Consider the following 27,246-nt stretch of genomic DNA (forward strand, 5'->3'; position numbering starts at 1 on the left):
AGAGACAGTGAGGCTGGAAACGCTCAGTACTGGAGAGAGAGATGCGGATCCAAAATGGCCGCCAGAGAGGTTTCCCGGTCTTTGGTATAGTACCTTAGTAAGATGGCACCCGTGAGGCGCGTGTGCAGCGACTTGTGCACAATGAAATAGACGCAGCGCCAGATGGTGGCGCGAAAGATCGCTGGGAATGGCACTGAGTTACCAATGCGGGGACTACTTTTAGTGCTGTTGTCCCATTATGATCTACATATATAAAAGCACTGTTAGAATTCTGTTCCATGGAAAATATTACTTACAATTGATTCATGAGAAAATGTATATTGTAACCTTAACATAAATATCAAATAAAAAGCATGAAACAGGAGGGTGATTTAGACAAACTGTGTGTTGACAGTGTCTTTATATCTACTGATGACCAGCTAAAAGTCTACTGGTAGATCCCATCTACCTTTTGGACATCCCTGGCCTAGGGAATTCTTTGTCAGAGAATAGCAGTGAAAGTGAAACTAAAAGCCTAGGAAAATCAGTGTGAGAGAATAGCAGTGAAAGTGAAACTAAATGCCTTTCTGCAGAGCTGACAGGCAGCATGTAATGGGGGAAGGGAGGAGGGAATTGACTTACCTCCTTGTGCCAGCCAGGAATGCTCAATAAAAGACATACCCTCCGTCGTGGCTACTGGTGCAGCCTCCGGAGAGCGGGAACCAGTGCCCAGGGTAGTGTGGGGGGGAGCTCCCCAGCCTGCAGCCTCCGTAGAGCGGGAAGGCTATAGAGCATCTTCAGATCAGAAGTCCTTGGCTGGAGAGGTTCTGGAAGAGAAACACTGACCCCTAGTAGTGGCATGATACTGAATAAATCTGTACCATTGCTCCCAGCCACGAAGTGTCCATCCTCCTTCTGAGGACACTAAAGAAAACTGGGGATTGAGGAGGTAGGCGGGGATGAAGCCCAGAGCAGGAGGAGGAGGAGCAACTTTAACCTTTTAGTGTCCTTTCTCCAAGCAACAGGATCTTCATCCCCATGGTGCCTGTGTCCCCCAATCTAGGCAAGAGAAATATGTCTGTAACCAATGGCCTCAAAGGTCTTGAGAGAACTTTTTGCTTTAACCCATCATGAGATGCTTCTTGTGCGATACCTTGGTAATGAGAAACCTTTTTATAGGCCATCAATTAGGACTAAACCAGCTGATATTAATTTGCACTGATGAGGGGCAGGATTGCTTTCTAAATGACAGATTTCAGAGGGTTTCTTGACTTTTCATGGCTTTTTGCACCTCTTTTTCTTCATGAGTTCAATAAGTATTCCCGGTGTCATTCCACATAACTTAATTTATGGACTTTTTTTGTTTTGATTTCTTTGTATGTGTGGATTACTTGGGTTGTTACCGACATCTGTTGTAAATTTCATGTCAATAGTCCCATTAGAAATATATTTATGGACAAAAACCTGACGTTGATTTTATGCATAGCACATAGCATCTTGTGGTTAGAAAAGTCCTAGCAGCATCATCATCTATTGCTCTGGTCATGAGGCAGACAGACCAACAAGCAACAGATCTAATCAGTGGGGATATTTGAATGTATACAGGGCACTCATGAACCTTGCTGTTGTCCCTGAACCTTCAAAATGCATTTTGATCAGTGGTCTATCCTATGGAACATGGAATACTATGAAAGTACACCATGTATGTCTGCCATTAAGGAATTTCATAAATAAAAATAATGAGCATAAATTAAAATAGTCTTAATGAGTAGTTTTTTAGTGTCAGTATCACTTTTATATGAATACCTTCGAGGAGATGGTGAACGAGAAGGCTTCCTCTTTGGTGATCTTATTTTTTTGGGAGACCGTGATCCACTGCGGCTCTTTCTGCGCTTCTTATCTCTATGAAGCAGAAGCAATACTTTCAGTTATTCTCTAAACCACAGAATATATTAGACTTATATAAAACAGTCCTTGTATATTCTTATCCCAACCTAATAGGACGGAGAGGGATGGAATACATGAATTGCACCTCCCAGAAAGGACAACAAAAATAAAGGAACTATAGGAAGTTGTTATAAAGAAGAAGTCAAACATTTTAACCAATACTGTTTCTAGTAGTAAGAAATTATTTTATGTTTCTGCACAGAGTGGATGGTCCATGATATCTCAAAAAACAAAGTTGAGGGCTGGCAAAATTATGAAGCAAACTTGCTTGTGCAAATAAGGTTTCAGTAACGAATGGAAAATAGTTTGACAATAGTTGAAGATTTTCTTGCAAATCAGTCTGTACCTGCTTGTGCTTCTAGATCGCCTGGTTGCGCTGTAGCTTTTAGGTGGGGTTTTAGAACGCTTTTTTTCTTTTTCTTCTTTTTTTTTCTCTCTGGAAAAAATTAACATATTTACTTTGAGAATACAAGTAAGCTAGAGACAAAAACAAAATATAAAATTAATCTTAGCAAAACAGAAAGAGAGCCTGTATGGATGCACAGAACCCAGGATTCAGTTCAGGATTTGGCTGAATCAGAGAAGGACTCCGAGTAATCCAAAGTGCCTGGTAAAACCAAACCCTTAACGTTGTACGTCACGCTTACACAAACAAGGGAAAAAAACATTTATGTACGCTACGTGTGCAGTTCTTTTCAACCCTTCCCTGCAAATTGGGGCTTGGATTGCGACGAAATCCCAAAATAGTGGATTCACCCATCCCTAGTTTGAAGAAAAAACCCCCAAAGACCTGGGTTTAGATGTGCTTCTAGAACGTCGGCTCCTCTCTCTTGAATGAGACCTTCTCCTCCTAGGGCTCTTGGACCGTCGCCTACTTCTAGACTTTGAGTGTGACCTCCTCCTTGATCTACTTCTGGAACGTCTATCAGTATGAAAAAGAGAACAAATCATTGCAATAGCATGAAAGAGATTGTATATGAACAATTTGTGCATTTAAACATCACAAAAAACATTACACAATTCGTAGTCCATTTATCTGTTAGCACATCTTGGGGTAAGATTACATGACAAATTAGATCATTACATAAAAAAAAAAAAAAAGTCGGTGGAGCCCAAAAGTATAAAGTTCCACCAAACACAGTCAAATTAACAGACATTATAATGTTATGGTATTACTACAACATAATAATATATTACTACTAACATATGCAAACACATTTAAGGAATTGCATAAAGAAGACAAACAAAATTTAATTTAAATTATAGCTCATTTTAATATCACACCTGTGTCTGGAAGATGAAGGTGTCCTCCTACGTCTGGAGTGGGATCGTGATCTTGAATGCTTCTTGCTTTTTTCATCCTTTTTATCTGGAAAAAAAAAATCCATGGATATATATATTTGGAGGAGCACCCATACAAAAATATATTGATTGCCTGGATGAGCAATGAAGTCCAACAAAGTATAGCACTCAACAGGTCTTGTGCACAGAAGAAGAAAAAAAATCTTACTTTTGTTTGCACAAGACCTGTTGAGTGCTGTGAACTACTCAAGAAGCCCCTTAAAGAATTCAGAATCCATTACAGTGTAGTAAGCAACCCAGGAGAACTACAAAGCCACTGTGTAAAACCCCCTAAGCCCCATGCAAACCTAACTCCTTCATGGAAATGATGTAGTCCATTTTACTGGTGATTTACTTAATTGTCGGTGGGAAAACACTTTCAGGAGATTTGTTGTCCATGGTAGCGCAAGTTTTACCCACAGGCAACAAATCTCCCCGTCTACCAGAACCATTATTGAAATGTGGCAGAAAATATCTTTTAACGCACTTAATACAGATTCTACAAGTGTCTACTGAACAGGTGTACTTTTAAAGGGATACTGTCATGGGAAAACATGTTTTTTTCAAAATGCATCAGTTAATAGTGCTGCTCCAGCAGAATTCTGCACTGCATTTTTCAAAAGAGCAAACAGATTTTTTTTATATTCAATTTTGAAATCTGACATGGGGCTAGACATACTGTCAGTTTCCAGCTGCCCCCAGTCATGTGACTTGTGCTCTGATAAACTTCAGTCACTCTTTACTGCAAGTTGGAGTGATATCACCCCCTCCCTTCCCCCTACCAGCAGCCTAACAAAAGAACAATGGGAAGGTAACCAGATAGCAGCTCCCTAAGGGCTAGGCCACACGGGAAGATTTCAGGGAGATTAGTCGCCTGGCGACTAATCGCCGCGTCTAATCTCCCTGAATGGCTTGCTGGTATCTTGCACCCGCTAGCACCTATTCACACGCGGCGACACGTTTTTCAAAGTCACTCGAACTTGGTTTGTCATGCAATTTCGAGCGACTTTGAAAAACATATCGCCGTGTGTGAATAGGCGCAGGCGACTTTAGCCCTAGCGGGTGCGAGATGCCAGCAAGCCATTCAAGGAGATTAGTCGGCTCAAAGACACGGCGATTAGTCGCTAGGCGACCAATCTCCCTGAATCTTCCCGTGTGGCCCTAGCCTAACACAAGATAACAGCTGCCTGGCAGATTTAAGAACAACACTCAATAGTAAAAGCCAAGTCCCACTTCGACGGATTCAGTTACATTAAGTAGAAGAAACAACAGCCTGCCAGAAAGTAGTTCCATCCTAAAGTGCAGGCACAAGTCCCATGATTGTGGGCAGCTGGGAAACTGACAATATGTCTAGCCCCATGTCAGATTTTAAAATTGAATGTAAAAAAATCTGTTTGCTCTTTTGAGAATTGGATTTCAGTGCAGCGGTCTGCTGGAGTAGCACTATTAACTGATGCGTTTTGAAAAAAAAACTTTTTTTCCCATGACAGTATCCCTTTAACTCATTTTCTCTTGCATGTCAAAAGAATGCTTCAATGTTTTGAAATGCATGCGCTTACTTCCACTATGGATTCTACATTATGTATTTTGCTTATGGCAAGACCCAATTACTACACCTCAAGCCATTAACAGTCACTAATATACTCATTTAGCATCGAAAGCTAAAATATTCAGCAATATGGTCTATCCTTGCTTCAAAGGGGTTGTTTGCATCCCAAACCCCTTTTACATAGTTACATAGTTAAATTGGGTTGAAAAAAGACAAAGTCCATCAAGTTCAACCCTCCAAATGAAAACCCAGCATCCATACACACACCTCCGTACTTTCACATAAATTATATATACCCATACCTATACTAACTATAGAGCTTAGTATCAGAATAGCCTTTGATATTATGTCTGTCCAAAAAATCATCCAAGCCATTCTTAAAGGCATTAAAGGACAAGGAAAGTCTAAAATAGAATAAGGCTAGAAATGCTGTATTTTGTATACTAAACATAAACTTACTGTACCACAAAGCTTAATCAAACAAATAATTTATGCTTTCAAAGTTGGCCACAGGGGGCTGTCATCTTGTAACTTTGTTAAACATCTTTGCCTGACCCTGCACATGCTCAGTGTGGTCTGAGCTACTTAGGGATCGTCATAAACAAAGCTGCTTGAATTCTGCTTGGTAAGGCGGGGGCTCCCCCTGCTGTTCATAAGTATTATTGTTTCCCTGCTCAGCAGTTAGGGACCATCTGACAATTCCTATCCACAGCAGTAAATGAAGGGAGAATATCACTGCATACAGTCAGGTTTCTTATAAAAATGGTACACATTTTTTAATTAAAGTATATTGGAGATAGGTTTATTTTTCATTAAAGAAAGTAAAAATACAGTATATTTTTTTGCCTTTCCTTGTCCTTTAACTGAATCAGCCATCACAACATAACCCGGCAGTGCATTCCACAACCTCACTGTCCTGACTGTGAAGAACCCCCTACGTTGCTTCAAATGAAAGTTCTTTTCTTCTAGTCTAAAGGGGTGGCCTCTGGTACGCTGATCCACTTTATGGGTAAAAAGGTCTCCTGCTATTTGTCTATAATGTCCTCTAATGTACTTGTAAAGTGTAATCATGTCCCCTCGCAAGCGCCTTTTTTCCAGAGAAAACAACCCCAACCTTGACAGTCTACCCTGATAATTTAAGTCTTCCGTCCCTCTAACCAAATTAGTTGCACGTCTCTGCACTCTCTCCAGCTCATTTATATCCCTCTTAAGGACTGGAGTCCAAAACTGAACTGCATACTCCAGATGAGGCCTTACCAAGGGCCTATAAAGAGGCATAATTATGTTTTCATCCCTTGAGTAAATGCCCTTTTTTACAGTTCAATTGTTTTCAGATTGCTCACCAGAAAGACTTTTTTTAAATTTCTTTCCATTTTTTACAGTTTTTCCAAAATATAAGTTTAAAGTTTATTGTCCCTGTCTCTGGTGTTTCAGTCTGGCAGCTCAGTAATTTAGACGCAGACTAAGCTGTTATAATTTTGCAACATTTAGTTGGTACATTTCTGAACAGCATCCCAGCATATTAGCAACTACTGTATCAATTCTAACAGCTGCCTTTAATGGAATTCAGGGATTCTGTTCAGCAGGGACAAAGATAAGAAAGGTATCAACTAAATGTATCAATTTAGATCAGTTACAGTGTTGGCGAAATAAATATGTGAAATAAAAAGTAATAGAAAGAGGTCTGCCTCATTGCCCTTTCATGGACATTAGTTACCTCTGTGTGTCTCTGAATTATGCCTACTATCTATATAGGGTATGTAAAGGCAAAAAAATAAAATCATTTTTACTTTCTTTAATGAAAATGAAACCTATCTCCAATATACTTTAATTAAAAAATGTGCACCGTTTTTATAAGAAACCTGACTGTATACAGTGAAATTCTCCCTTCATTTACTGCTGTGGATAGGAATTGTCAGATGGTCCCTAACTGCCAAGCACGAAAAAAAAAAATCATACTTATGACCAGCAGGGGGAGCCCCCGCCTTATTTCCCAGCCATGCAGAACTCAAGCAGCTTTGTTTATGACGATCCCTAAGCAGCCCAGACCACACTGAGCATGCGCACAGTCTTAGTCTTGCAAAGATGTTTAACAAAGTTACAAGATGGTGACCCCCTGTAGCCAACTTTGAAAGCATAAATTATTTGTTTGATTAGGCTTGTGGTGCAGTAGGTTCATGTTTATATTTAGTATACAAAATACAGCATTTCTAGCCTTATTCTATTTTAGACTTTACATGCCCTTTAAGCAAACTAAAAAAAATATTTTTTTTTTTAACTTACCCGGTTCAATAGCAGCAGAAATCAAGGACTGTGCCTCTCTGACCCGCTTCATAGCTTCCTCAATGTCTTTGCTGGAGGTATCAGATTTCATATTTGGAGACACAAGCCCTGCTGTTACATGATTTAATCTGCAAAACATTTCTTCTATTAGATTTTTTTTCATAATCACCAGACTACATTTAACCCCCCCATTAAAAGCTTGAGTGTGCAGCCTTAACAGATTTGGATACTGGGACACACGAATTAGCATGCTACAACAAATGTAAAGTTAATTCAGAAGTTAGAAAGTTATCTCAAGTCATACTAGGTCTTTGGCAAATTTGTAAGTGCTTATTCAAAAAGAGACGAAGTATTATTTGGTATAACAACAATGATACAAGGTTTAATGTGGCTACAGATATGCTAACTGAATATGGAAATACTTTAATCTCTTATTAGGGTGTAATACTAAAAAGCTGATAAGAGCAACACATAATAGGCTACATAATTATTAATATAATTAGGGAAACTTACTTTGGATCAACGGTGCTCATAAGCTTTAAAAGCTGATCTGCTGCAAGAGACTGAAAAAAAGCATATAAAAGCTTAGAAGGTTAGAACATTACACAGGTATGGGACCGGTTATCCAGAATGCTGGGGTCCTAGAGTTTTCCAAATAAAAGGTCTTTCAATAATTTGGATCACCATAGCTTACGCCTACTAAAAAAGCATTTAAAAGTTAAATAACCCCAGTAGGCTTGTTTTGCCTCTAATAACGATTAATTATACCATAATACAAGGTACAGTTTTGTTACTGCAGAGAAAAAGGAAAATTACATATTTGAATTGATTAAAATGGAATGTATGGGAGATTGCCTTCCCGTAATAGAGCTTTCTGGATAACAGGTTTCACAATAACGGATCCTATACTTGTACAAATAAAGTTTAGTGAACAACTTTATTAAATGTGGGGAGTTAATAGTTAATGGGTCTGTGTATGTAGGTAAATGCTCATCCTTTCAGAGTTTCAGCTACCAAATAATATGCAGATGGTAAACGGGAGGTACCTGTGAATTTAAGTTTGCTCCAGGAAGAGTAAGGGCTGCAAGAGTTGTATCAAGTGTAGGGGCTCCCAAAGCAGCAAGTGGAACAGCACCAATCTATAGGATGAACGAGTGAAAATATTCATCACACAGTTACAGAAAATATATTTCTCGCACAATCGCTAATATTGGCTTAACAAGATTTTGTGTAAAACAAATACTAAACCACAATATTTCCACAAGAGCAATATGCATTATTCAAACTGATCAAGCAGTTAGATTAAAAAAAAAATGGATATATGATTGCAATTAGGCAATTTTATCAAGTTTATAAACAATAAAATCCTGTTTTATTATATGTCTAAAATGCAATTTCAGAGGTTGCAAGGGCCATATGAGGCCTCTCCCAGTGGCAGGCCCACAACAGTACGACATTTGGCAGTGTGGAGGCTACCAAATTCTGCCAAGTTGTCCTCATTCACAGGGTAAGATACTTCTACAAATAATGGTGCTGCACACAAAACCACCAGCAACCATCACAAAAAAAAAATACAACAACATTTTTGCTTGAACACGTACAAGAGAACGTGCTTGCTTTACATTTTAAAAAGATCCCAACCCATGCCCCCTTTAGGACAGCCATTTAGTGATGTGCGAGCCGGCCCAAAACCTACGGATTTACCAGTGGGTCGGGCCGACTCCTGCACAAAATCTTCAGGTTGCGGGCGGGTCTAGCTCTATCAGTTCCAGCTCCCGAAGCCGGAATTTCAAGACTTCCGCCTGCCTCTGCCTCTTTTGTGACATCACTGATGGGGCAGGCGAGGATCCATAAATAGAGGGCAGCAGCATTAGGCCTGGTGCGGTTTGGAAGGGGGTGGGTTAGGGTTGGGTTGAGAAAATCTCAACCTGCACATCACTACAGCCATTTACATAAGATGCAACTTAGAAGCTGAATGTTGCATTAAACAAAAAGATACAAAATGTTTTTAGACCGGGTGACCGCATGCAGTATGTTTAAAATACTTAAATTCATTATGACTATTCGTTACAAACAAACTTTAATAACAGAACTCCTAGATAATGTGAGCACTGGAGATTCACATGTCCTTATATTCAAAGGTGTTTTCTGAAGTTTTGTTGCCCACAATGGTGTATATTTAGCGGCCGGGAAAACCATTCCCCCCCAATATGACATCAGTTAGCTAATGTTTCTACAAAGTCAAAAAAGGCCTGGTTGCCTAATGCAGTTATTTTCTTTTAGTGTTCGCAAGTTTAAAAGTTAGTCTGTCTGACTGATGAAGACTGTCTTATGAATAACAAATTGTTTGAATAACAAATCTTCCTGCAATTATCAAATATACACAAGTATGTATATTGTACAGATCTTTCATTAAAAGCAAGAATGACATCAATCAACATTTTGGTATCTCTCTCTCTCTGCTTTCTTTTTTTTTATACTTGTGTGCTTGCCCTGCCCATTTTGTGATGTCATTGGCAGAGCCGGGCTTTATAAATTAAGGGGAGGAGGCAAGCGCGGGTGGGTTCAAGTCGAATTTTTCTCAACCCACACATCCCTAATACACACATAGCAGAAAAATGTTAGGCATGTACAAGAATAAAAACTTTAAGGGCTCTTACTCACTGTTGTTCTGACCTGCGCTCCCCTGTGTTCCGTGTTTTGGTGTTCAGCCGCAGGGGAGCGCAGGAATAGACGCATGTCATTATTTCAAATGGGGCTGTACTCACTCAGGCGCGTGTAGGCGCCGAACGCAGTTTGAGACGCAACATGCTGCATTTTTCCTGCGTTCGGCGCCTACACGCGCCTGAGTGAGTACAGCCCCATTTGAAATAATGACATGCGTCTATTCCTGCGCTCCCCTGCGGCTGAACGCAGGGGAGCGCAGGTCAGAACGCCAAATACCTGTAGTAGAATCATAGCTATTTAATGAGTAGACTGCCAGTTAATCAAGGTTATATTAAGTGTTAAACTGTATTATCCATGTTTCTCTTATAACTTTTTTTTTTATATATAGGAATGGCATCTATTATCCAGAATGCTTGGGACATTGTCTTTTCCAGAGACAGGCTTTTTTTGTAATTTAGATCACCATAATGTAAATATACACAGATGATTTTCTACGAGATTCATTTTCTAAATCCAGCTCTTGGGCCATAAGCATGAATGCGTTTGTCTACATCTTAACTTAGTGGCTATTTTCGAAGCTTTTGCCTGGCAGAAAGGGCCATTTTGTAGCCCACGCTTAAAGGGGACCTGTGACCCCAAAAAAAATTCCAAATCCCATTTTATCAGAACAGTCAAGCAAAATAAACTTTAATTACACTATATAAATTATTTGAATCTGGTTTCCTTTGGTCTGGGCACTCATAATTATAGCAAGCAGTAATTTGTGGACACTGCTATTAAGGCAAGTCTTGCATCATCTCAAAAATTTGTTTGTGCACCAAAATGGGGGACCAGATAACCAAAATGGGGGACTGAATATCCATGCCCATGCATCCCATAGTCATCCTTGTGAGGCAACTTCGTGCTACCTCACAACATATTTTCCCACCGATATTTACATTAACGCTGGAACAAAAGATAATTTGCTGATGTTTTGCCGTCTTGAGCTAAATACGATAAAGGGCACCAATCGTAACTAAAATCATTTCCTAAGTAAATACACTATGTGAAAGTTCAAAAAATCAGCTTTTAAAAACAGAATTATTTGTATAATGTAAATCATCAGCTCACTATACCTTCTGCAAGATTTCCCATATCTCCACTGCAGTTCTAGCTGAGGCAGGCATCTTGGATTTCACTGTATCCTCCTACCTATATCTTCACAGCAAACTGTAGCTCTGAAATCTCGCACATGCTCAGTTGAAATTCCTTGGTTGCTTATCAACCCTTCTAAGCTATTTTCAAATCAGTCAAACCTGTGTTAGCTGCTGTTCAGTAGTGCTGCCACCTGCTGGAAGTTAGTGTGTGCCCTTCATTTGCATAATAACATCACCAGCAGGGGACAAGATAGGGAAATCTCTAGTGGAGTAGTTTACTTAAACAAGGCATTACTGGGTAGAATACTCAAGGCAGTGCTACAATCTGAGCATGCTCCTGAAATTTGCATGTTATAGTTTCAGTATGGACTCCCTCAGTTAAAGAACCCATTTGACAAAGTAAGGGATTTTTTTAAAACCTGCAGTTTTTTTCAAAAAACTATATATGTAGTTTGATTAAATTTGTTTAGGTTGGAATGGTCAGATTGCTAATATAATTTTGATTTTGGCTGTGATAGGTGCCCTTTAAGCACAGGCAACAAAACATCCCATCTGCCATCACCCTTAAAATCAATTTCAGCTGCAAAACTTGAAAAACTTGTAATAACGTACCTGACTGAGTGGATTAGGAGTGGGAAGAAGCGCTCCCCCAGGCAGTAAGCCTGCAACTGCATTAGCTGGCGCCACCAACGACAGGGCTTTGGCTTCATCAGGAATTATTCCTGCAGAAAAATCACAAAGTATTAGATACGCTGTTTTGTGACATTAAAACAAGTTTGCAGACACGGTCACCCTGCTCTATGATTCAAGCTTGCTGGAAGCACATATTTGGCTGCCGGCTTCTAGTACTAGAAATAGCTAACCATTAATGCTAAGTCAGTAAATCTGACTTATCCCTGTGTTTTCTTTTAAGAACAATTTGGTTAATGGATCTAGGGTAGAAAAAAAATTGCACAATACACACTACTTTTTGTGTTAACACTGCCGAGATTTTATCACCTGTACTCGAATTTTAAGTCATGAACCAAACGTAAGCAAGCACAGTCGGTTCTCCAGGGTTGTGCTCTCAACTTTCAAAAGCTGTTTTATGAACCAAGACTCGTGTCGGCTGCTTCACTATAAAGCACACAGAAAAATCAAGATACACAAGACAAAAAAAGTTTGATTTAGGGATTAATATGTTGGAACAGTTTTCTATCTTTCGAACACCTACCACAAAATCTTACAAGGTAGTTGTTAAAATAATTTCTGTTTGCATAGGCCTTTTTATGACATGTTGTTTGTAGCTTTCCTAACATGCCATTTTCCTTACCTTATCAGCAGACATTTTAAATTTGTGATGGGTCATAACACCACAACCAAGTAGATTACCACTGCAAACAGATCTGGCATGATCAGCTGCAGCCATTCAAGGTCAAATTAGGCATATGGCTACATGGCTTTACATAAAAAGCTAATTCAGAATCAAATATAAAATAAATTAAAAACTAAGGCAAAAACTATTGTATCTTTGTGTGCCCATACCCCCAAAATCAGAATGGAGAAATCGAGAAAGAAAACAAAAACAAACTATAGATTTTTTTTTTTTTTTTTTAAATACCAGTAATTTGCCTTGAATGCACACAAAGACACTGCATGTCATCATAAAACATACAAAATGTACAGGGCACTTAAGAGAAACTGGATAAGCTGCAGAAGAAAACTGTTGAGTGGTATTTTCAGCAGGGCCTGGTATATAGTTCAGGCTGAACCAGGGAAAAGAACTGTAAAACACAACAACAAAAAAGAAAAACCACTGTTAAATAAAGGTAATGTATCCTTCCACCTACTTTGATTGCTGCAGATATTAAACAAGTTTACATTATACTGCAGGGTTATCTTGTAAGAGATCAAGCTGTTGATTTTAGGGTGGAATATTTTAATTGAGGGCTTAATACATGTTTTACCAAACACTGCATATTACACCTTGGGTGTATGTATGATACTGCATGCATGTCTCTCAAGATATAAATAAACTGCAGAAAGTTCATTCCAGCAAATTTATGTATGTGAATCTTGAGACTGCTCATATTGTAAATCATGCATCCTATATGCAAAACTGAACTGTTCTTTATCTGTAAATAATCTTACAGTAAATACGATTAAGAAATAAAGACCAATGTGGACCCTCAAACAGATACATTTTCTATTTCCATGCATCATGTTCGTAAATTATCCACTTTACCAAAAAGAACGCATGAATGTGTTGAGTAATGAACCCATCTTATAAATTAGGCATACAACCCTATGCTTAAATAAACATTTTTGTCTACTCTTATGTAATGTCAGTATGAAATATAAACCACTTAATTTCTGAATAGAGAGGAAAAAACAGACTGACAAAAGGACCACCATAATAAGGGAGCAAAATGTAGGCTAGCACTCGAAACACGGGAAAGCAGTTAGCCTTTATATTAAATAGTGTAGTTGGAAAATCTCTTTAGGAGTTTTGTTGTGCACTTTGGGCTAACTCAGAAATGTTAAAACTGAGGCCCATAGACTAAATGTTGCACACCATCCCATTATTATAGCACTGACACTCCCTAAAGGTACACAAGCCAAAAAGATGGACAGCAATGGGTTACATAGAGCTGTGTGTCACCCTTGCCTCCGCCACACTTACTTAAAAGGGAACAAGAAAGTGATGAATTTCAGTCCAACGCAGTGGGTTGCTGCAAAATCAGTGCTTTATTCGACACAACATGTTTTGAGCTAGGCTCGCCTAGCTCGAAACATGTTGTGTCGAATAAAGCACTGATTTTGCAGCAACCCACTGCGTTGGACTGTGATGTTCTATTTGATATTGGCTTCATTGGACGGAGGCTTAGTGATTGAACAGTCTGGTCGAATCCACTCTATTCTGTCTTGAACTTACCTAAAAGGATTCTGTCATGATTTTTATGATGTCGTTTTTTATTTCTAAATTACACTGCAAATAATTCACTCTACAATATAAAATTCCCGAACCAGCAAATGTATTTCTTTAGTTGTAATATTGGTGTGTACGCAGCCATCTCAGGTAATTTTGTCTGGTCATGTGCTTTCAGAAAGAGCCAACACTTTAGGATGGAAATGCTTTCTGGCAGGCTGTTATTTCTCCTGCTCAATGTAATTGAATGTGTTGCAGTGGGACCTGGATTTTTTCTATTGAGTGCTCTGCTTAAATCTACCAGGGAGCTGTTATCTTGTATTAGGGAGCCGTTATTTTGTGTTAGGGAGCGATTATCTGGATACCTTCCCATTGTTCTGTTAGGCTGCTGGGGGGGGGGTGATATCACTCCAATTTGCAGTACAGCAGTAGAGTGACTGAAGTTTATCAGAGCATAAGTCAAATGACTTGGTGCAGCTGGGAAACTGACAATATGTCTAGCCTCATATCAGATTTCAAAATTAAATAAAAAAATGTGTATGCTCTTTTGAGAAATGGATTTCAGTGCAGAATTCTGCTGGAGCAGCACTATTAACTGATGCATGGGAAAAAAATAAAAACATTTTTTTCCCATGACAGTATCCCTTTAACAAATCACCAAAAACATGTCTATATTTATCAGGGGTACACTTAAAGGTTTGTTTCACCTTCACAGAAAAATAATTAAACATAATGCTGGGCACAAATCAAGCATTACATGCATAATCTCAACTCAACGGTTATAGAGATACTTAACTAGTAAAATCACACTGAACTGCATTAACTCCTCCTCAAGCTGTCTCGCACAGAAGGGATTGCGGACACTATGCAGGATTACTCCCCCCCTCTCTTCAGAACTTACTACGTCACTGGGGTCTGTTTAACCAATTACGAACAGTGAGGGAGGAAGGAAATGTCACACACAGAAGAGGAGTAAGAGGAAAAGAATTAGGGAGGGGCGTTGTGATGCTCAGCGTGCTGACCTCTGCTGTGGACTTAGAACACACGCCAACACACTTTGCAATGGGGAAAGGACAAGAGCAAACAAGCAGTATACCTGGTAATAAATAATTGTTTCAAAGGTGATTTTATTAAAACTATAAGGTTGAGAATGAGATAATGCCTGTTTTATTAAACAAAATATTATTTTAGAATAGTTTTTTATTGAAGGTGAACCACCCCTTTAATGACACAACTTTTTAATTTGGTTTACTATTAGCTGGCGAAATCTGAAACAGATGGTAGCCAAAGAGACAGTTCCAGGAAAATCAGGAATGCTGCAGAAATCACTATGTTTTGCTTGACAGTTGTAGCCACTACACAGATTGTAATGCTCTTGCTCCCCCATAAAATGTACCACTACATTTATTACTATAATCTTTCTGTAGAAATTGATAATATATATTGGCAACTCACTGAGCTGATCATTTTATCACTATAAAGGGACACAACTGATTTAGAGCAATTATTAGTTACACATGAAGAGCACGTTGTTTTATTAATTTATCACCTGATTAAACACTACATTCTCAGAAGAGACATATTTTGACCTCAGTAAACACAAACACACACAAATTAAGCACTTATTATTGCTTAATTACTGGAGCCAATTAGAAAAAGCATACATTCTTTTTTCTATATCTATACCATACCTCTGTACAGTAGATACAGACCCTCTGGCAAAGAAAACAAAAATGTCACAGAAAAAAATGTAAAAGAAAACAACCACACTTTGTAGATTAAATATGTTCATAGCATGTATTAGATTTAAAAAAATAAAAAAAAAATAAAAGTAAAATACAGGTATGGGACCCATTATCCATAAAGTTCCCAATTACGGAAAGGCTGTCTCCCATAGACTCCATTTTATTCAAATAATCCAAAGTTTTAAAAATGATTTCCTTTTTATCTGAAATAATGAAACATATTGCACTTGATCCAAATTAAGATATGATGAATCCTTATTGGAAGCAAAACCGCCTAATGGGTATATCTAATGTTTACACGATTTTCTAGTAGACTTAAGGTATGAAGATCCAAATTACAGAAATATCCATTATCCGGAAAACTCCAGTTCCCAAGCATTCTAGATAACAGGTCCCATATCTGTACTATTTATCTCCCTTCGTGTTCCTTGATATCTAACTGATAAAATACAAGTACCGTACTGCATGTGCAACTGGAGCATTAGAAAGATGCCCTTAATAAATGTATTATAGACATTGGAAAGGCTTTTCCAATGGCCCTAAAGAAAACTAAAAACGCACGTTTAAACAAAATAATATGAATAGAATAGAAGCTATTTTGAGTTCTCTCCTTAACCGCACCAAAATATTTCTTCGTCATTGATCAAGCTTATGTACTTAACATGTATGCAGTTTGTGGTTGCTCAAATAAATACATTCTCAATGGAAAATATTTTAATAGATCAGTTAAACTAGAGAGCGATTTTATTTTAAATTTAACCTTTGACTAGCAGCTACAAATAAACTATTTCCTGGAAATAAATAATATTTATATTAGGGATGCACCGAGTCTACTATTTCGGATTCGGGCAAATCCCAGAATCCTTTGTGAAAGATTCAGTCATATACTGAACCCTAATTTGCATATGCAAATAAGGGGCAGAAAAGGAAAAAGTGGAAATTGTTCTTTTGTGATGAAGTCAAGCGATTTCTGTACCGGCCCACTAATTTACATATGCAAATTAGGATTCGGCTTTGGTTCAGCCAGGTACAAGGATTTGGCTGAATTCGAAACCTGCTGAAAAAGGCCTGCAGTTTATATATATAAATGAATACATAATATTTCCTATGAGTATTTATTCTATAATCCTGCAGATGTTGAGAAACATGAATGGTATTTAACCAGTGTATCTGCCTGGTTAAATGTTAAAATTGTTGAATTATACAGCGTTTATCTGTTTTGTAAAAATGTGCCCTAATGGACAAATGTTTGCACATACAGTTTGTGCCAGTGAATTCATTTTAAATGCACAGAAATCCCTATCAGTTTTGGTGTTGCAAGTCCTTAAAAAGTTTAGATTTCAAGGCCACTCTAACAATGAGAGTTATTAAAAACAAAGAATGCAATTTTAACCATGAATTGTGATTTTATAGGAAATTAGTTCAGAAAAAAATGTTGTGCTTATATAGGCTGCAAGGTTTACAACTCACTGGCCACAGTTCCTAAAGGTGGATAGCCTTACACACTGCAATTTTAGCAGTAGTTAGAGGAGAGAAAGCTTTCCAGTTTTATTTGTACACCAATATTTTCTTAGTTCATTAAACTATGGTTGCTATGCATTTGCTAATCTACATGTACTAAAGGTGGACTTTCAGTTTCATTATAAAAAATAGCAAGAAGATGACTGCTACCTACTAGCACATACCAATGTTATACATGGTAAATAAGTCTAATCTTTTCATAAGATTAGTTGTAAGAATGAAGTACTGATATTAACAACTTTTTATAGAAAAGAATAATCATTATCATTATAGAAAAGAATAATCATTCTGATAGCATTTGTATTAAAAGAAAAGTCTACATAGAAAATTAAAAAAAAATTTTTAGAGGGGAAAATAAAACACTGTTGTTTTTTGAAAAAACAGAATGTTTACATTAAGGGGCAGATTTATCAAGGGTCGATTTGAAAATTAAAATTTTTTTTTTATGGTCAAAATTCTCAAATTCGAATTGTGGATTATCCAAACTCGATTAGACTTTTAATTAGAATTTCGAGATTTATCACACTCTGGCCCTTTAAAAACTCGAATTCAGCTAAAACCTGCCGAGTTCATGAAGAAGTCAATGGGAGAGGTTCAGTGACCCATTTGAAGATGTTAATAGCCTTCCTGAGATTCGAGTTTAGTCAAATTCGATTAGAGTTTTCGAGTCTGTAAAATTCGTGATTTTTTTTTTTATTAAATAACCCCCAAATCAAATTTCGAGTATATTCATATTTAAAAAAAACTCACATGAATTCGACCTTTGATAAATGTGCCTCTAAATGATTTATTTTCTTAACTGTGGCTTACACAACTAGTTCCCTGGCTGGACAGTTATGTTCACTCTAGTTAAATAGAAGGTTTGCATTGTTTTAGCCGCCTACCTTTTACCTGCTCTCAACATTACTAATAGCAGAAGTTGCCACATCCCGTGACTAAGATATGCAACAGGGATGTTGTCTTAACATTCCTGTTACACAAGGGAAAAATCTTAGCATACAGAGTAGTACACAAAACCGTACATTTAAGGAAAACTTTGTGGGCATAAGGTACATGTGAACATGTAAAAATGCCTAAAGATTATTTAAGAGATTGTGCCACTCTAAAAATGGCTATTGAAGAAAGTTGAAAGGCTTGAATCATATTTTTAAGTACAGGGCTAAATTTAAGAATTATAGCAATAACTGACTACACTCAAGGATGCAATTTTTCCTCTGCAACTTTGCACAGGCCTACTATGATGGAATAAAACTCCAAGAGCCACACAAACTTATATCTAAGGAAAGAAAATATTGTTAATAAGTAGTTACACCACGAATAACACTTGGGGATGCGAGAGCTTGCTGCCGTCTAGTTAATGTCTAGAATCCCCTGAAGCAGCAGAGGACCCAGTTTTTCTGTCATCAGGAAGGGCTTTGCAAATGCCTTCTCCACTACAAAAATCACACACACAAATAACAGAGAAAAGATTTCATTATTTAGCAAGTATTTTAAGGTACAGAAGGTTACAAATGTGAGAGGGAAAGAAAAAAACTTAAATGCCCAGCTCCCATCCAGACCCTTCTGAGAGTTTTTTGACAGACCACAATCAATCCATGGTATACTTAGCATTAGCAGAATGCTTAATTAGTTTGATCAAATGTCTTCCCACAAATACAATAAATGTGCAGAGGGGCAAGCTTTATTATTAAAACATGATATAAAACATGATATAGTAAATGTAACTAAAATAAAACACGCCGATGGACCAGCATAAAGTAAGATGAGCAGCAAAGATAAATCAAATACTTTTATCAAGCTTACAACAGAGAATGCTAAGTATACCAGGGATATTCCATACAAAAAAAACAAACAAAACAAAAACAGTAGCATGCAAACTGTGCTCACTGAAAGTATGGAATCAATAAAATCCCCCTCCACTGAAATGCTATAGTTAATGTAAGCAGGTACAAACCTTCTGCATATGGAACTACTATCAACGCTCTGTCAACGAACACCGTATTAGTCAGATGCTGTGCAACCACCGCAGAGTCTGGATCTTGGAACTTTACAAAACAGACACGAGATGTTACAGGCAAAGGAGAATCACTACAAAGGGAAAAGGAAAGAATCAGGTAAAACATCCATTTATTATAAAAATTAATTGGATGGATGGAGGATGTATATGCTTACCAACACAAACACATATCCATACCAGGCTACCCAGTTTGCCATTTTAAGGAATACATTTCTTTGTCAGGATTTTAATAGTTAATGCTTTAATGATAACCATGCTATTGGAATTAAACAGATGCAAGACAAAGAAACTTTAGTTCAGTACAATTTATGAAATAATCATATTGCTCTTTGCTGACCTTATATCAGTAACTGGGTTTTTTTCATGCAGGCTGTTAGTAATATTTTCTGAGGGACAGTAAGTTCTAATACATTATTGTCTGTACGCCCTCGCACTAAATAATGTATTTAAACTGTCTTGCATAAAGAACAACAGACACAAAGGTTGAGTGGAGAGACAATGCTCGGGGGAAGATTATATAAAACTGTATAGAAGTTTGAATTCATTAAGAAAGTTTCATATTTCAATGAGAAAAAGTTTACATTAAATATTTGTTTTCATGAGAGAAAAACGGTGAACACAAAACTAATTGCCGCAGAACTGTAAACAGAGTCAAACACTACGGTACCACTCTGCTTTTACATGCCCCAAAATATTTTCAGGACTCCCGTTCCTGCTTTGCAGAAGAGTAGGTTGACTGACTGGAAACACAACAGGATATTACAGGCCCTGTTTATATTTTAATATTTATAAATGTAAAATATAGAATTAACTTTTAAAGTACGGTATGGCAAAAGAATTTGCTGTAAAATATTTCTCCTGAAAGAAGTCATGTAGAGCTTTCTTTACGCTTAAAGGGATTCTGTCATGATTTTTATGATGTAGCTTTTTATTTCTAAATTACACTGTTTACACTGCAAATAATTCACTCTACAATATAGTAGTTAATTCCTGAACCAGCAAGTGTATTTTTTTTTAAGTTGTAATATTGTTGAGTAGGCAGCCATCTCAGGTCATTTTGCCTTTTCATGTGCTTTCATAAAGAGCCAGCGCTTTAGGATGGAACTGCTTTCTGGCTGGCTGTTGTTTCTCCTACTCAATGTAACTGAATGTGTTGAAGTGGGACCTTGATTTTACTATTGAGTGGTGTTCTTAGATCTACCAGGCAGCTGTTATCTTGTGTTAGGGAGCTGCTATCTTACCTTCCCATTGTTCTGTTGTTAGGCAAGGGGGATATCACTCAAACATGCAGTACAGCAGTAAAGAGTGAAAAGTTTATCAGAGCACAAGTCACATGACTTGGGGCAGCTGGGAAACGGACAATATGTCTAGCCGTATATCAGATTTCAAAATTAAATATAAACAAATCTGTTTGCTCTTTTGAGAAATTGATTTCAGTGCAGATTCTGCTGGAGCAGCGCTATTAACTGATGCGTTTTGAAAAAAAACGTTTTTTCCCATGACAGTATCCCTTTAAATTCCATTATAACAGAAAAGGGGTATAAAAAATGCTTAAATTAGTACTAGGAACAAAGTTTTTACATTGAAGCTTTTTTATACATGTATCTATGCACCCTAACTTTTACATTACAGTGTGTGTGTGATTCCATGAACAGCACACAGTGTGCCACTGCTGAAGTATAAAATCCAGTTTCCATCATGCCCTTTAATTTTTCTCCTTCATTGTCAGCTGTGCCAGCACTTGTGCAGGTTCACAGCCTTAATCTACCGCATCAGATAGGGAAGGAAACACAAAAACGAGTGAGGGTTTATTTACATTAACTGGACTGCTTAAAAGATTACCCAACATTTGGTAACTATATCATAATTAGGAAAGTGAGAAAAAGAAATTAGATAAAATAGTTTTACAATAATTTTCAATTAGTGTAGGTATTTCAAACAGATGCTGTTCACACTGTTGTTATTCAAGGTCTGCAGAAAGAGAAGGAAAGTCCTCCAAATTTATCATTGGCTTTGCAAATTCGGGGAAAGGCTTGGTCTTGGAAAGTATGCAACTTCAAGTGTAGGAATTGGAATTACCTACTGGAATCTGGTAACTTCCAGGTCAGAAGATTCGGAACCTGCTTGCTGGTGTATCATTGGAGAAGAGTGCCAGCTATGCAGTAAGCATATCATGTAGCAAAAATGTAACAGATTTTGTAACGTAACTTTATACATTTAGAATATAAATATCAGCTATCAAGCTCTTCAAAATAAAGAAGCTGTTAAAATAAAAATATCAAATTCGTATAGAAAAAGAGACTTTATCCTAAGAATTCCACAATATATGCATGTTATTCATGAGTCTGTCAACAGCAGGCTATATATGCTCATGTTAGCCAGCTTGACTCATTCTGACCATACTGCAAGACCATCTGGACATACATGCCTAGTTGTTTGCAGATGATCCGACATGATTCAAAAATGGTAAGTGTCAATCATTTCAGCTATTGGCCTGAATGAGCATAAGCATAGCAATCGGTCCATTTATTTATTTTTTAAAAAAACCTACTAAATATGTTTTATACTGCATGGAGTAAGATAAGAGGCACATTTATCAAGATTCGAATCTCAAATTCATGTGAGATTTTTTTTAATTCACATGAATTAGATTTTACTCGAAATTCGATTGGGGGAAATGTATTAAAAAAATCAAATATTTCAAACTCTGTCTAATTTTACTGACCAGAAAACTTGAATCGAATTCAACCAAACTCGATTCAGGTTTTTTCTCCGAAAAAAAAAACCTTGAATGTCAGGAAGGTGCCAAACATCTCCAAATTGGTCACTGCACCTCTCCCATTGACTTATATAGTAATTTGGCGGTTTTAGGTGGCGAATAGTCGAATTCTTAAAGGGCCAGAGTATGATAAAACTCAAAAATTTTATTAAAAAAAAAAAAAACTCTAATCGAGTTTGGATAATTACCTAGTCGAATGTGACAGTTTTGACCATAAAATTTTTTTTATTTTTTAATTCAACCCTTAATAAATCTACCCCCAAGTGTTTGAGATTTGTCTTCTGACTTTATAATTTTCTAGGCTAATGTCACATGCAGCAGTTCCTGTGTCGGTGGAGAAACTGCTGATCTGGGCTCCTACCAGCAGGATTATGTGTGCAGTGACAGGAATTCAATCCGCCTGCCATTACACACATGGAAAGAACTTTACCCACAAATGCTCATTTGCACTTTCTCCTTATACCCGAGTGCCTACTTTGGAAAAGACAAGTTAAAAATAACTATGGAAATTCTTAGATTTACAGGCTTGTGCATAAAGGCACGTAAAAATACCAAAAAACTGCAATACCTTCTAAAGAAAATCAATATAACTATGTATGTTTTTGCTAAGAGGAGACAACTCACTTAAGCATTTCCATAGCTATGGGGATACAGCCATATGCCCAACCATCTTGGTATGTATAGGGGATATGTTTTGTTAGACCATCCAGCAGAAATTTCATATACAACACAAATGGTGCATTGGCATTGAGGATGAAATATATGCAGGACCCCACGGGATTTATGGATGCTTGATGGTATTCATCTGTTTGGCTCACTGACCAATAGTTGTGTACCATGAAGGTTCAGCCAGTGTGCAGACAACTTTAGCAGCAGGATAGTCTACATTGTAAATTAGGCCTGAAGATGGTCCCTAGAGGATAAAATCTGTTTCCCTCCTATCTGCCTCATCTTTGCAAGGTCCACTGCTGAGAATAAACTATAACCAGCAATTTTCAAAGATTAAATTTAGAACTAGATTTGCTTAGTTTCAGTAGGTCACCATTACAAATATGAAAAAAAAATACAACTTTGCTACATTTGTCAAGTAGCACTATAATGCTCCTTGTTAAAGGGTGTAGTAGTAAGACAAAACAGAGGCGCCAAAAGGATAAAAATAGCTAAAAGCACTTAAAAACCCAATGGGTAATTCAGAGGAGGTAGTAATGAACTTACCTCCTCCAAGCAGACACCAACGAAAGTGGTAATTTTCAATAATAGTTTATTCACAAAACAGTATTGCAGTATTGGGTTTTTAAGTGCTTTTAGCTATTTTTATCCTTTTGGCGCCTCTGTTTTGTCTTACTACTATATCGAGTCCACCACGAGTGGAGGGGTATCATCCACTTTTTCTTTTTCTACAGAGAGCGACGTTTTATTCCTGAGTGGGGTCAGGATAATCTCCCCACCTGCCTATACAGTGGTTGCCTATCGGTAACCCTGGTTTGTGAGTATTAACTTGTTTACTCTACCATTACTCCCTGTAAAAACATATTACACTATTGGGGCTCTTGGTGTCCCTTTTTGTCTCCTTGTTAAAGGGTGGTTCACCTTTAAGTTAACTTTTAGTGTGTTATAGATTAGCCAATTCCAAGCAACTTTTCAATTGGTCTTCATTTATTCTTATTTATTTTCTATAGTTTTGAATTATTTGCCTTCTTCTTCTTCTGAATCTTTCTAGCTTTTAAAAGAGGATCACTGACCCTATCTAAAAACAAATGCTCCGTAAGGCTACAAATGTATTGTTATTGCTACTTCTTATTTTATTCCAGACTGGTTTGTGTGTGATTTTGCAGTTAGCTTTCAATAAAAGTTAAATATTTATGTTTTTTTCCTTCAACAGAAACTGATAAAGAAAACAAAAATAGGCGCAAAATATGTGATAATTCTGACCAGAATTATTTTCATGCATTTGAACTACAAACTATTACTGTTTTACCACTGATATTCAAACTAAGCCCCCATCAATTTCTGAATGATAATATCCATACATATGGCTACCAGTGGATGATTAAAAATAAAGGTGTGAATCCCTGTTGTACAGGCTACTGTGCCCATCATTTATAACATTTTAGTGCTTGTTCACATGAACATGTTCATGAAGTGAGCCATATATGGGGCAAATTTAGAGCTCAACACAGAGAAACTCACCTGCTTTATTTATTTCCTGTGGGATTTATAAGACCATAGTTATCAGTTAATGAAAGTTAGAGTTCAACATTTGATTAATACACTTCTAAAAATTCCACAGAAATGAAAAAAAGCTGTGCGAGTTTTTCTGTGGCGAGCTCTAATTTCACACTTTCATAGAACAGCTTGGTTCAACCTAATGAAATAGATGGAAAGTGCTTTAGAACAGGTTGTTCTGCAACTCATTCATTAGGTTTGTCATATTAGAAAATGCTGAACAAAGTGGCAGTTAAGGTATTGGACCTATTATCCAGAATGCTTTCCACAATTTAAATCTTTATACCTTAAAGGAGAAATCAACCAATTTGTAAAAAAACCACCCCACCCCAGGTAGACCCCCTCCCTCCTTACCCCAGGCTAACAACCCCCCGGGGAGATGCCCCATACTCCATACTTACCCCTCGGCGCAGATTCTTCCAGCAGAGTTGCACGCATCCATCTTCCGGCTCCTCTGTAAGTGGACTGGGAAATCTGCAAATTCCACGCGTGCGCAGTTGCCGTAAACCGGCAAACTGCTCCAATTGCGCATGCACAGAAATATCAGTCTCCCAGTCCGCTTACAGAGGAAGCGGGAGATGGATGCGCAGAACTTCGCTGGCAGAATCTGCGCCGAAGGGTAAGTATAAAGTATGGGGCATTTCCCAGGGGGGGGGGCATTTCCCAGGGGGGGGGGGCATTTCCCAGGGAGGGGGGGGCATTTCCAGGGGAGGGGGGGGCATTTCCAGGGGAGGGGGGGGGGCATTTCCAGGGGAGGGGGGGGGCATTTCCAGGGGAGGGGGGGCATTTCCAGGGGAGGGGGGGCATTTCCAGGGGAGGGGGGGGGGGCATTTCCAGGGGAGGGGGGGGCATTTCCCGGGGAGGGTCCATTCGTTAACCTGTGCCATATAGCCATTTTTCAATTTCCGCCATTGCTCCACAGCAGCTTGTTTATATGAACTATAGTAGTGTTTCTGAAGCAAACAGATCAGTTTTACCCATGCAGGGCAACACTACGTGATATTTTCATTACTTTAAAACACTTACATTTTTTGGTGTTACTGTTCCTTTAAGTCTACTAGAAAATGATTTAAACATTAAATAAACCCAAGTAGGCTGGTCAAGTCTATCAAGTACAAGCTACTGTTTTATTATAACAAAGAAAATTAATCGGAAAAGTTTGGATTATTCTGATAAAAAAGGAGTCTATCGGAGAATGACTTTCCATAATTCGGATCTTTCTTTTGGACCTTGCAACACAGCATTGCAATAGTGGTGCTGTTTGATGTGGCTTTGACTCAGCTGAACATGCCAAAAGAAACTAATTCCAACTCCCATCTCCACGTGTTACTTTAGGGGTGTAGGTTTTAGCGTTCTAAAAGAAAGACATTATGATCTCTCTAGTCAGTAGCATATGTTGGAGGTTGCTCGTGTGTAGCCGAGAATAAAAGAAAAGTGCTAGTGCTCTAAATAAGATGCCAACACTGCAGCACTTCATTTGTTCTGTTACAATTATAATAATAGCAAAAAATGGATGAAAAGCGTCATAATTTCCGATAGCTGCTGCGCTACTGGACTACGACGGAAACGAGGCCCGTCAAGGAAGGCCCGGCCGCCATCGCGCTCTACACTCGCTTTTCCACGCATTGCGTTTTCTCGCGCGCTGCACTTACTCAGGCGGAAAGAGTCGCAGCTCCTCGATTTTTCCCAGGAACCCGAACAGGGTTATCATTTGTTCAGATGAGGCGCTGGGAGAAACGTTCGTCACCTGGATCACATCGGTGCTGGAAGTCATTTCCGTGTCTCCTGCTTTAACACATTAAATACGGAAACAAAAAAAGTAACACAGAGGATTAGTAAGCTAACGTGTCAGGGCGGGCTGCCCCTGGTTATGGCTGAAGGCCGAGAAACAACAGCCGGCTATTGGAAGCTACAAAGAGTAGAAAACCCGCGGCCGCCGCCGTAAAACAACGAGTAACACAAGGTGCCTGGCTGGGCCGCAGTATCCCACAATGCACCGTTCGCGCAAGCGCGTTGTGACCGTAAAAAAAAAAAAGCAGTTTTGTACTTTTGCAAAAAAGGCTGGGGCTGCCGGAGTAATGGAAATGTGACTGTGCTGAAGGTTCAAGATTTACGAAAGCGACTCGAGGCAACAGGCCATTCCTTATAAATATTAAAATCATAGACAGTGTTCCACGTTTCAAAAATATTTCGTGTGTTTGTTTTAATTTCCCTCATCCACATTTATTCGTACTCATTTTTGCCTCTGATTGTTACTGCACGCAAGTATTTCCGTGACCCTAAATCCAGTATAGTGAATTCCAGTTCTACCATTTTCCACTTCTTTTTATCCAAGAATATCTCCTCACACCCAGTGACCCACTGACTTTAATGGGTAAGATAATAAGTAAGAAGAAATATACTAATAGATACATACCACATTTATCTTTACTTTTTTTGAGGTGAAAAACTTTTTTCACGCCTGTATCAATATGCTCTTTTTAGGGATGCACCAAATCCACTATTTTGGATTACGCCAAACCCCCGAATCCTTTGTGAAAGATTTGGCCGAATACAGAACCGAATCCAAACCATAAATTGTATGTGCAAATTAGGGGTGGGAAAGGGAAAACTTTTTTTTTCTTCCTTGTTTTGTGTAACGCAATTTCCCTCCCCGTCCCTAATTTGCATATGCAAATTAGGATTCGGTTCAGCCTTGCAGAAGGATTCGGCTGAATCAGAATCCTGCTGAAAAAGGCCGAATCCCGAACCGAATCCTGGATTCGGTGCATCCCTATTTTTTACTTTCGAGAGAGAGATGAAAAATACAAGAACTATATAAACACTTATATTAGATCTTAATCTGGCCTTCAAAACAAATAACAGAATAATGTAGAGTATAATAGTACAGTTATGCTCTTTCCTAGAACCATTGGTCGCAGAATGGAGTTTTCATAACAAACATTCAAGGGGTGGTTCATCTTTAAATTACCTTTTAGTATGTTATAGAATGGCCATTTCTAAGCAACTTTTCAATTGTTCTACATTATAAATTTTTTATAGCTTTTGATTTATTTGCCCTCTTCTGACTATTTACAGCTTTTCAAATCACTTACCCCATTTTAAAAAAAAAATTCTCCGTAAAGCTACAAATGTATGATTATTGCTA

General features: G+C 38.0%; 1 protein-coding gene across 1 annotated transcript in view; it reads right to left on the minus strand.

The window, feature by feature from the left end:
• The window catches only part of srsf11.L (serine/arginine-rich splicing factor 11 L homeolog), a 33,440-nt gene extending 7,334 nt beyond the window's left edge, over nt 1-26,106 (minus strand). The window contains exons 1-10 of the mRNA XM_018258199.2: nt 25,751-26,106; nt 19,031-19,164; nt 11,515-11,624; nt 8,146-8,238; nt 7,613-7,662; nt 7,100-7,227; nt 3,211-3,295; nt 2,717-2,848; nt 2,273-2,362; nt 1,786-1,881 (exon numbers count right to left, since the gene is read on the minus strand). Coding sequence (XP_018113688.1) covers nt 1,786-1,881; nt 2,273-2,362; nt 2,717-2,848; nt 3,211-3,295; nt 7,100-7,227; nt 7,613-7,662; nt 8,146-8,238; nt 11,515-11,624; nt 19,031-19,164; nt 25,751-25,872 — 1,040 coding nt within the window. The 5' untranslated portion in view covers nt 25,873-26,106. The remainder of the gene's footprint in view (nt 1-1,785; nt 1,882-2,272; nt 2,363-2,716; nt 2,849-3,210; nt 3,296-7,099; nt 7,228-7,612; nt 7,663-8,145; nt 8,239-11,514; nt 11,625-19,030; nt 19,165-25,750) is intronic.
• Nucleotides 26,107-27,246: the final 1,140 nt, after the last annotated feature.

The sequence above is a fragment of the Xenopus laevis genome, chromosome 4L, assembly GCF_017654675.1.
Source record: "Xenopus laevis strain J_2021 chromosome 4L, Xenopus_laevis_v10.1, whole genome shotgun sequence".
NCBI lineage: Eukaryota > Metazoa > Chordata > Amphibia > Anura > Pipidae > Xenopus > Xenopus laevis.